The following is a 12,283-nucleotide window of genomic DNA, read 5'->3' on the forward strand; positions in this document are numbered from 1 at the left end:
CCCTTTGTTGAACACATACCCCCATTATAAATGCATACAGATTGATCTCTTTTACAGATGAAGCATCCCACTGAACCTATCAAGGATATTAAAACACTTTAACAGAGTTATGAAATACCAAGATGACCCTGATTAATTAAAATTCAGTTAAATCAATTAGATTGTCTGAAAGAAAAGACAGGGAATCGTGTTTAACTGATGTTATTAAACTCATACCAACTTATTAATTTAGATTTGAAATTTGCAGCTTTCATTTCAGATTTGCGAATAGTTCTTACATGCTAAGAAGCTTATCTGACTTTTCTAGTTATGGTAGCAATTAAAAGATATTTCCTCTAGCAAAACTTGCCTCACTTTCATTCTTAGAGCACTGTCCATAAAATTATTAACATTATAATAAATTCTGTGAAATTAAATATAGAGGAAGCATATCCAACACAAAATAAGAGTCTAAGTTAAATCCATGAAATGTTTTTCTGGAAGTGATTATTGACCTTTTAAAAATTACTACTCCCATTTCAGAATTTGAAAATCATGTCTATATATGTTAATGCACAAAAGGGAGAAAAAGTAAATAACTTTTAAGGATGTAAACCAAAATGAATATAATATTAAGAGTAGCTGTCACTAAAGAGATTGCAAAAATTGTAATTTGCAATTAACTCATTTCATTTAACAAGAACACTCCTATACCTATTTATTTTTTTCAAATTTTCATGAAGCACAATTCAGAACAGTAAAAACTGACTAAAAAGACCACTCTAAACACCGAGCAGAGTGTGTGGACCTAGTGACCAACCTTTGAAAGGTTGCTTTAGGAAGGTTTATTCTCTTTTTGTTTTGCTACTAGTAGGACATACAACTTGATTATAGTGCTTTTATTGCTGACAGCTTTTTAGGCCAAATTCATTCAGTGTGTGGCGTTACAAGTAAATTAAACTAGCGCAGCTCATCTACAGCTGATGAGCTACCTTTCTTGGAGTCATCCATGCCTATAACAGTCAGAATTCCAAATTAGCAGGCATTTGGTATTTGGAGCCTTGAGACCAAAGTTTGATAGATGACCTGTTACCTAGTCAATACTTTACAAGCTTTTGCTTCTCAAGACAAACATTAACCGCTCCAGCAGCCAAACCATCCACTGTCTTTTGAACAGTTTCCTCCTCACTTTGCTGGTGAAACCAACAAAAGAATTTAATTTAGAAATTCATGGCACTGGCTATTTTCTATAATAACTGGCACTGCACTTCTCAACAGGTTGACCCTCAGTGGTGTCAGCAGTGAAGCCCTTGTAGAAACAAAGGGTGATTCCTTCTTGAGCTGCTTTGACAGGTGTGAAGCTAGGAGGTCAAGGGAAGAGATTACACCTCTCTAGTTGACTCTCCTGCAGCCACATCTCAAACAGCATCCAGGTTTGGGGTGCTCTTGGTAAATAACAGAGATCATATACTTTAAGGTCCCCTCAAGTTGCTGAACAGAGCGTCAAGACTAACTAGCAAAAAAGATAAAAGGATGCAAAGGTATGCACACAGGATGATTAATATAGCTGGAAGCAGTGGAGAAAAGAGAAAGAGAACTACAGTGGGGTTTTTCGCAAGTTATGTAAGAAGAAGCAACAGCACATGCTGAAAGAAAAAGTTCAAGGAAAGGTTGCCTGTAATATCAAAGAATTCAGTGAATACAACCACCTTTAGAGGACCCTCCAGGGCCATATAAGGACCTCCAGTAGGAGGCAGATGCATGCAAATCAGTTCTAGGAAAGTGCTGTTTATGTATTAGGTAGGAGGTACATTGTAATGAATGTGGGTGATTATGATGGATAAATACCTAGTCATAAAGTCTTGTCACACACATTAGATTGAAGGAGACAGCCTTCTAACATGTCCAGCACTGATAAAGAATCCCTGCTTCATAATGCTTCCAATTGTGGTAGAAAGTTTATTTTCCAGATCATTTCAGTATCACCTCTGTATAGGACACCTCAACATACTGAAGGCAGTCCAATGGAGGGTTACAAAGACAGTTCAGAAACTAGAGCACATGGAACAGGAAGAGCAGCTGGTGAAGCAGCACTTTACCAGAGCAGTCTAAGAAATAACTTATCTGCACATCCAGGACACACTGAACATAACTCCACTACCTTAAAAAGGAAATTAGAAAGAGAAGGAAGGGCAACATAGATGCCTCTCCCTTTATTTGAACAAAGTTACAGAACTCCTCTGTCTCCATTTTTGATGTAAACCTCTGACATCATGGATTAGTTTTCCTGATAAAAGCAGAACAGGATAGTAAAGACACCACAAAGCCAAAACAACATAAATACACAATTTCTAGTGGAAACTGTATTCAGTACTCACCTACCAATCTGTAAAAAATAATGACAATAATAGCAAAAAAAATAGTGTTGCCCCTCCAGCCCTTCACCTCTGGAAAACAGTGTAATTTGAACAGAGAGGAAAAAAAAGAGGAAATTACACTAATGAAGATAAAGAGGCTAAAGTAAACTAAAAGTCTAACTAAATGTATTTTTCATGAAGGTATATGCTTTGAGGATATTCTTGAAGAAATCTATGAAATGTTCTGGACAAAGCTTCTGATTTGAATTCAGCTGTTATAATTTCTTTTTTCATATTAATGCTCACATAATTACTGTAAAGGTGGTGGTTTGAGGCTAGCATCTTTGCGCTGATAACTGCTTTCTTCTTCTGGAAAAAAGTATGGACACATATACCAGATACATAAAATATAGATGGACATTTGGCAGCTTGACAAGCATGCTGAAAATGAATTAAAGATCTCACAACCATATAGAAAACAGGCTATTTTGAGACCCCAGTGTCAAAAAAAGGATGGCCAGATGAGTGCAGAAGAGGGAACAGCTTCACATGCTCACATATTCAAATTTACAAAAATGTGACCTTGTTTTTAGCCACTTATTCCCTCCCTGCCTCTTCAGAAGCCCATGAAAGGGCACCAAGAAACACAACAGACACCTGTCACATGCTGCTCCTAATAGCACAGTCTTCTACTCAAAATACTGGGAAGTTGAGAAGGAAACTGGAAAGCTTCATACCTTTGCACTGGTGTACATGCTTTTCAAAATTAAAGGGGTAGTTATTTTTAAAGCATGTGTCTATTTTTTTCCCTTGTTAAAGGGAAAAAATGCTGAATAACCAGTTTAATCCATTACTTGATGCCTAGTTTTGCCTTCTTTCCATTCCAGGCTGCAAGAAATTTGGATTCCTTCTGCTTAGGCAGAAAAGACTGACAGCAAATATCTATGATGGCCATAGGTGTGAAATTAATCATGTCTAATAGATCATACATGAACTAGATTACGGCAGTCATAGGCCTCCAGAACCAACATGCCAAAATCTAACAAAAAGCCACAAGTGGCAACGAAGATGGAAAACAGCCCAGTCAGACTGATGAACAGATCACTATCACCATGACATGAAAAATAATTTTTCTCTCTATAGATACCCCTTCCATTAAAGTACAAGCATTTATGAAGGCATATTTCAAAATAAATTTTTTTATGTCTCAGCTCAAATACAAGTCAATCTCAGGTTTATTTTGAGATTTCCTACAATATAAAGTAATAAAAAGTCATAGATGCTCTTTTCCAACACCACAAAAGAATAGAAAGTTTTCATTACTCCTTAACAACACATTATATTTAATTCCAAGTAATAGCCTAAAAGGTGTTTGTGGTTTTGGTTAGTGTTGCTGCCGGGATTGTTTGTCTTGTTACACATAAATATACAGTAAAGAACTATTATTCCTTTTCCCATATCTTTGCCTCAAAGCCCCATAATTTCAAAGTTATAACAGTTTGGAGAAAAGGGTTTCCATTCCAAGGGATGTTTCCACCTTCCTTGGCACACATCTGTCCTTTACACCAGACAACAAAATAGCCCACAGCTAAAAACAGCCTTCCTTCTCCCACAAAACAGCCCCACAAAACTAATGCTTCAGGAAAATTAATTCATTAAAAGCACTAACTCCATTAGTTTAATGAACCAGAAAGATAAGAGAACACAAATATTATATACATTAGACCTTCTAGATTATAAAGACATATTATTGATAAAGCTACTAAACAAACAGTAAGGAGTTCATAAATTTTTGAGCAAGAGTAATTCTACTGAATCAGACAAGCAGAGAATAGAATATGACATCGCTAACATATTCTAACTTCAGAGCTTGCCATCATCACAGGAACTATCTGGACATACGTGACTAGTTACAACTCTTGCGTAACTGTGATGTACTTAAAAATTTTTCAATGCAGATTTGATTGAGCTCTCAAACTCCTTTGTTTGCACATCCTTCTTGTGCTAGGGTCCCACACAGGAACCCAGTAAGAACAACAGACACGAAGCAACAAAATGTGTGTAGCTTTGTCCCATGTTGTCACTAACTACATAAATGAAAACCATATGAACAGTGGCAATTTGTTGTTCAAAAGGGATTTTTGCAGATACTTTTCAAAGTACACTTCCTTCTCTGGAGTTACAGATGGAATCTAATTCAGCATGCTTTCATGATATCTTTTTGCCCCACTCACAAGATCCTACCTTTAAGCAGATCAAACAGTTACATAATAGATGTTGCTATTTGCCTGGTGTGTGAATGTTAGACATGATCCAAAAGGAAAACCTAAGGTACCAGTTTCTTCAAAATCTCACTTAAATACTCAAATATACTGTGAATTTAACTGTGACCTCACCAGTCAGAAAAATGAACAACTCCTTCCTTAAGTAACTGCACTGGCTAAAAGCCCTCACAAGACAGATGATAATCCAAACTGAGGCAGACACAGAATGTTTCTCTGAGAAAACAGTGATCAATTTGCATTTACTGTAGCTCAGAGCTGTTAAAACATGTTGCTGTACACTGCAGTTTGGTTTTGAGTTCACCTGTCTCTAATAAATAACCTACTGTAACATAGGCTGTAGAATTTACAGAACTGACCTAACTCCAGAACAAGTTTGGTAAAGAGTTGTAATCTGGGTAACCACATATACAATGCTTTCTGCAAATGTCATTTGTCAAAAGACACGGACACTCTCTTCAGTTTTGACAGGACAAAGCAGAGAAACAAGCAATCTTCACCTTGCTCAGCAAACTTGTGAATTTAGCACATCCACTATCTGCTATCACACTATGTCTAAAATATGGATGGCTATTTTTTATTCATTACTTTCCCAGTTACTACTTAGCCATCTGCATTAACTGTAATGCAAGGCTCTTGGTACTGTTAGCTAAGACAGTGTTTCAATTTCTCACAGTTATTGGAACTTCAAAATACTTTTAATCATAAAATATACTGACTAGTGCTGATTTTGCTGCAAGACTTTTCAACAAAAACTGATATATTCAAAATACTACTACAATAGAAGATAAACTGACAGGGCTGTTAAATTTATACTCATTTAGCAGATTTCAAAAATTACAAAAACCAGAATAAATAAACCAAACTATGAAGGCAGATCAGGAACTCTCAACTTTTTGGTGTACCCAATGAAATAAAACTGACGAGGGCTCTAAAGAAAATGAGTGGTGGTGAGGGTTGCCTATTTTCACCTTATTTCCTTATTCAGGAAATTTTTAAAAGCTGTGGAATAGGTACAAGGTTTGTCCACAGATACAACTATATCAAGCTATACATAAAAGACAAGGTAGGAAGTTAATGCCCAGATATCTAATCAACAGCATCATCATCACCTGTAGCCAGATACCAGATTTGTGACATCCCAAAATTTTCTGATATCCTTAGCTTTCTAATTTCAAATATTCATCCTGTGGAAAAAAAATTACTTTTTTCTACAGTAGTCATGCACCTGCATAATATAAGGTTTAATATGTCATATTTAGTGTTTTTTTTTCAAAAAGCTCTATATTTTTTGAAGTTACAACCCACAACAGTATAATCTGGAATAAAAAGACATTATGGGCCCTTCAGAAGTGTCTGAGTGAAAAAGATGGAGTTCATCCTGGGCTGAGCAGTTGTATCAGGCAAAAGAAGTAAGAGCAAATACAGCCTTATTAAACATTGCACCTTGCCTTTCAGTGCCCTGAAAAAACATTTTAAGTAACAATTTTTAAATATAGCATTGTTTTAAGGGACTGTATTAATTGCTGCATTGCTCTCAGCATTCATAGTCAAAATGAATATGGCTTTAAAACTTTTTGGATATGTTAGTTCTCCTTGGAATGAAAACTGAAGAGCTGAGGCCAAAAAATTGCTTCGGTCACACTGATATGAAAACTTGGCCCTTCTGCTCTGGAGAACAGTGGCAAAGGGTCACAATCTCTCATAAATTTTTGTGTGACAGAATTCCATCTTCTAGTAATTTCAGTAGTCTCTTCAGATTATTAATTATTATTCGTTTACTAGGCTTACATGTGCCACAGAAGCACCAAACATCCTTGGAGAAGTCTCCACGAGATTCTTAATCACAAGTCCAAGTTCCTGAATACTAAAACCTAGAGCAATATAAAATGTGATGTTTACAAATTCTCATTGAAATTCACAAGAAATGCAAATCAATTTCACATGTTGTTTTATAAAGAATGCAGGTCATTAAGATCTTAAAATCAGACTAAAGCGACCATAACAGAAAGCTTTACTCCACAACAACAGTAGTTCTCAAATTAGCTCAAAGCGATTTAACAAAAATGTCAGTGAAGCAACAAGCTACTCTGTGAAGGCAGAGCAATTAGAGATTCTCAAGTCAATCCCACTAAATCACACTACAACTTCAAGCAGCAGTATATAAAATGAAACAAAATATTTGGCACTAATGAGAACCGGAATACATCTAGAAATACATCTATCATTAAGATCCCTGATTTCTTCAGAAGTCTCAAATTTAAGCTATTCCAAGATAAATCCCTTGAGAGGCTAAATCATTACTCTCAAAGGCTTAATGAATATTGAAGTTGATTAACTCCTTCCTGCCTCATTGAACCAGGAAACATTTAAATCCTTGACCAGAATCATGAGAAGCACCCCCAGTTAGCCACTGGATTTCAATCTGCAGTCCACGTTCTTAAATCTCATACATCAAGATGAAAGCAACTCAATTTTAAAGCACAAACATCTTTTCTTCTTCCCAGCATTGAACTCCTGCATTAAAAAGCTTTGATAGAGGTATTAAAAAAACAACACTACTCATTAAAAGCACCTAGCAAAGTATGCAGGAAATTTTAGTCTGTGTATCAGGATAAAAGTCCTAGATGTCTAAAATTTTAAGTATAGTAATTGCCTTGACCTGCACCTTAAACACAGGTTTATTCAAACCTGTGTTTACTCATCAAGTATCTGTTACAAGAGCCTGTTGCAAATTAGGTTGCCTTTCCTTCTGAAGCATACAGGTTTGCAGTAAAGTCCCCTAATAAAACAAGCAATTGCTTAGCACCTACCCCATACCTATTATGGAAAACACAAAATCTACCATAAGGCTGCAGCATGTTTTAATGTCCTACATATAAAAGATTATGATTCCTGGCTAACTAACTTTCCCTGGAATTATTGAATTACAAATTACTATAAAGATTATCTTGGCTCTTATCAACATTATCTTATTTCACCTTTATGAATAACTATTAATTACTTACCAGTTTGAAACAAACCTGTATATTAGAGAAGTACATACAGCAATATACAGTACATATCACCTGTATATTAATCTCTAAGGAAGAACATTATTCTTTTGTAAAGGATGGTTGGGAAGAAACTAATAAATAATAAACATTTCTTCCCCTTTCCTCTGACATGATTCCTCAGAGGCCATAGCTTGCATCACCTTTTGAAAAAGTAAAAAAGTATAAAGGTCTGTATTTACTAATATGGTTTTTATCTGAGAATATTACTGAGGAAAATAATTTCAGAAAAACCAGTTTCTGCCAAAACAGAGGTTAAAAATAGCCAGAAAATACTACACATATGGCTGAACAGATCTAACACACTGCTTTGTAGACACAGATTAGTCTACCTCTAGGACAATGCTCTTCTCAGTAGACATTATCTTTGGATACAAATAGAAGAACAAGAATTGTGGGGGTGAAGAAGAATGAGATTAATTTTTTCAACCCTTTCTGTGTCTTTTTATAACACTACACTGAGTTCTGCTGCAGGTTTTGAAACTGAGGGTTTCACTCTGTATACACAATTTGAACAAGGAGCAAGACAAAAAGATGGCAGCAGCCTCCTACTCTGAACACCTCCTCACTTTGTCAAATAAGGAAAGATAAAGAAAACCAACACCTAAACAGTAAGAAATCCTTGAGATACATTTTTTTTCTTTCTTTCTTTTCTCCTTCCTGTTGAAGCCTCCAAAACACCCAAGAGACTGGAGAACTTAATCTTCTTATTCCTCCAAATCTTGTAAAATCAGCTTTTGTACTGAAACCACAATTTCTCAGCTAGAGCAAAGTACTCAGAGTAACTAAGGGAAAAAAGAATGATCTCTACCCCATTCTGTCTGCCATTTTAAAAGTTACTCCTCTTTAGCAAGCGACTTTGAATATTATGTTACCTGGCAATAAGTAGGTTCTGTTTCTGAAGAGTTTAAAATAATTTTCTATTTGTTTTCAGAAACTATGAGACTTCCTGATGTGTATTTTTCCTATATGATTGAGAATCCATACAAAAAGAATGCCCTTTCAATGCCCCCTCCACCCCCAGAAAATGAAGCTTGGTCTTAGTGCAAGTGAAGCATACAAGAAACAGCTGTGATGGCCATTTGGCCATTTCATGAAGATTACCACTAATTCTGTAAAGGGAATTTAGGGCACTATTTTGTAAGCAGCTGGAAAACAAATAATGCATTTAGTCAAAATCTCAGCAAAAGTAAGCTAGAAATTACAGAGAGCAAAAGGTAAAATTTTAAATAAAGACTCATATAAAGTACTAAATTAAAAGAAAAAAGGACACAACGTTTTTTGCTTCTGAGATCAGTGTCCATGAACTTCAGAGTATCAGATGCTCAGCTTTTTCTCAATAACTCATGGTATGATGAAGAATTATTGATTGCCATTTATGTTTGCTTAGTTTTGCTATAGCCTTTTCCTCAAGATTTCATGCTGTCTTCCCCATTCCTAAAAGCTTTAGGCTGAGAAAAACAGACTGAACTCAGATACATTTTGTACAAAGCACACTGCATTTGAGAACTTTGGGAAAGCTAATCATGTTTGTCAACACTGTACAGGTTACCCAGCTCCATAAAAACATCCTCTCTTTTCCAAAGCCTGATGACTGGCAAGGTACCTCAATCAGGATTTTTTGGGAATACGGAGATGAGAACAATAATCTTCTCAAAAAGTAACTGGCAAAATTCACTTAGTATTTACAAAGTTTTATGACTTGTGCAAACACAAACTTTCATAAATCACAAGTCAAAAAACTTGAACATAGTTGAAGCTGACAGACATTGTTGAAAGAGAAATTGAACATGAAATGAGTTTCAAAGGACAGCCTTGCCAAATAAGACTATATACTTTAGAGAAATAGAACTATGAAAGATGCATTGTAGTAGGACATGCGAGGGGTAATTTTAGATGATTGGCTTTAAGGCATCTACAGCATGGTGTGACAAAAGCTGATAGGCCAAAAAACACTCATAGTGTATTGTAATTAGGAAATAGTTGGCTTCTGATTGTGATGGTGTGAATTATAAACATCTGTATTGTGTCAGCCTTCACGTGAGACTGAAAAAGGAATAAAAAATTTTAAAACGCCCCTCAGTTGCCCCGTCTCTGGGTCAGAAAAGGGTATAATCTGACAAATGAAAGTTAGTTTTGGGGTAGGCTTTTTAAAGATTATCACAGAACAGCAGCATTTTTTCTGAAGAGCTTTGACAATCATTGTGGGGCTTGCTAATCATTACTGTAGTGTAAGAAATATTACCTTATGAAAAAGTAAGGACTAACACTGTAGCTTCAAGGCTTCTAATGATTTTATAAATGTAGACTTGACATACATTTTTATACTAATTAATTACCTTTGAGCCTGACATAACTAGACTTTTTACAGTCTGAGACAGTACCACTCATTATTGCACACAAGACTGGCATTAAATGCAAAACCTCTACAGCAAGGAAGTAAATTTATTATGGGATTACCAGAATGGGAAAAGTGCTTTGAATTATTTATTTTCAACTAACCAGTAAAAGAGAAGAACTTGAATGAGGCAAAATCCAATTAGTGACCTCATGATTTATGTATAAAGAATGCCATTTCCTATCATAATTTATGGCATACTGCCCTATAAGAATAAAAAAACGTTTGTCAATGTCAGAAAGAGAGCAAAGTGATAGAAATCTTGGTTCATCTGACCCATCAAAGTAGAATTAGAGAGGAAAAAATATATAAAAATATTGGTTCAATGATCAAGAAATTAATAAAGTTCCTTGAGAGAATTACCTTTTTTCTAACATGAACACAATACAGGTTTTATAGTGATGGTAATCACAACTGGAAAATCACCTTTATATTTGCTGACCAGCAAATAGCTTCAGTTTCGCAATTAAAATCCCAGACAAAAAAATAACATAATAATATAGACTGAACCTAAGTTGTATCTGTACTTAGAACACCAGAGCCCTGCTCACAATTCCAGCTAATATTCTTCCTCGACTTTTGTACTTGGATAACAGAATGGCATGAAGACTAAAACCTGAAAACAAACCTAGAAACAACTGCAGTGAACTGTAGAGGCTGAACGACCTGTATCACGCATATAGGCATCTTTAGATTCACCCGTACAGTGAGAACCAAAGCAGTACCGCCTTTCGGGAAGAAAACAGGCAGGGCGCGGCGGGGTCGAGGCCGGGCCGGGCCCTTCGGCCCCCAGCAGCCGGGGCCGGGACAGGTCTGGGCTCGGCCCGGCCCCGCTGCATTTCCCTCAGCCGCAGCCGCATTGACGCCCAGCAGCGCATCCGACAGCATCGGTGCGCCTCCAGAGCAGCACCCGAGTACAGCCGCATGCCGGCACCCACGGGCAGAGCGCAGGCACGCACACAGAACGCACCGGTACCCACGGGCGATGCTGCACGGACACCGCGGCCAGACCCGTGCGCCCTCCCCGAGGCTCCTCTCCCGCAGGGCGGGCAGATGCGCGGGGCCTCTCGATGACCGGGGACAGCGCGGCTTGTACTAACCTTTCTGCTGGCGAAAGGACTGGATGGAGCCGGAGTGATGAACCATCCTGACGGAGAGCAGCCTCCGAGCTGCCAGCCCGCCGGCTGCGGCGGTGGGGGGCGGGCACCCAGCGGCGCGGCGCGGCCCGGCCCGGCCCGCCGCGCAGCGGAGGCTGAGGGAACGGCCAAGGGAACGGCGCCAGCGGTGCCCGGGGGGAAGGCGGTAACGCCGGCCTGAGGGGCGAGGGGCGGGCGCGGAGCCGCGGCCGTCCCTCCGCCCGCACACCGGGACGGGAATGGTGTCAGCGGGAAGTGGTGGGAAAGGCTCTGCTGTAAGGCGCCCGCTGAGAAGGAGCGCTGGCCCCAGCCCCGTTATTCCTATTGCCTTGCTGTACCCTCGTCTCCCTTTAGAAGACATCAGGTGTTCCTATTGAGGTGAAGGGCAGCGAGGTAAAAATTACATCTCCTTTACGCAGCAACAGCTGCATTTAAATCTCAACGTTGTGAGTTAAGTTGGTGGTACATCACCTCCATCCCCATCCTCACACCCTAAGTTGCACCACCAGCTTTTTTTATTTCTATGTATTTTATAAAACTTAGAGTCTCAACCTTACTGCAGATGATTTTTTACAAGATACTATATTACAAAATCAAGCCTAATGTGGGCCATTTCTATGCTATTTATATCATAATTTCCCCTATCTCTACAGCATATGCCAGTAGCTCATTCTAGACGACAGAAGATTCAAACTAAAAAGGGTTTTATTTCTTTTCTTGTTGCTCTCTGCTCACATTATTCTCTCTGGATTCAAAACAAGTTTTATAATAGCATCATTCAATTTCTGAAGAATGTTTTGGGTTTATTTTTAAAATTTTTTTTCTGCCACAATAATCTGGGGGGTTTGGTCCTCCTAAATTAATTCAGTCAAATATTCTAGCCTGCATCTAGCAGTATCTGTATCCTCTTCTCCATTTAGGGATACAAACATTATTTACTCATCAGAAGTTAATTCAATCACCTAACTAGCATAGGTTACTGCAGTATTCCTTCGAAGTCCGTGGCTCCATTTGTGTGCTGTCAGATTTCCTCTGACAGTAAAGGCAGAACTTCCCCATAGCTGACTGAAGCTTGTCA

At 38.0% G+C, this 12,283-nt stretch overlaps 1 protein-coding gene across 13 annotated transcripts in view; it reads right to left on the reverse strand.

Moving 5' to 3' along the window:
- LOC100224227 (anoctamin-3) overlaps nucleotides 1-12,283 on the reverse strand; it is a 169,587-nt gene that overhangs the window by 76,669 nt on the left and 80,635 nt on the right. For 2 of the 13 annotated variants that reach the window (XM_030273318.4, XM_030273317.4), the window contains exon 1: nucleotides 11,170-11,581. The exons of the other annotated variants lie outside the window; for them this stretch is intronic. In XM_030273318.4, coding sequence (XP_030129178.3) covers nucleotides 11,170-11,566 — 397 coding nt within the window. In that variant the 5' untranslated portion in view covers nucleotides 11,567-11,581. Of the gene's footprint in view, nucleotides 1-11,169; nucleotides 11,582-12,283 lie in introns of those variants that run through there. 13 annotated transcript variants of the gene reach the window in all.

This window comes from Taeniopygia guttata, chromosome 5, assembly GCF_048771995.1.
Source record: "Taeniopygia guttata chromosome 5, bTaeGut7.mat, whole genome shotgun sequence".
NCBI lineage: Eukaryota > Metazoa > Chordata > Aves > Passeriformes > Estrildidae > Taeniopygia > Taeniopygia guttata.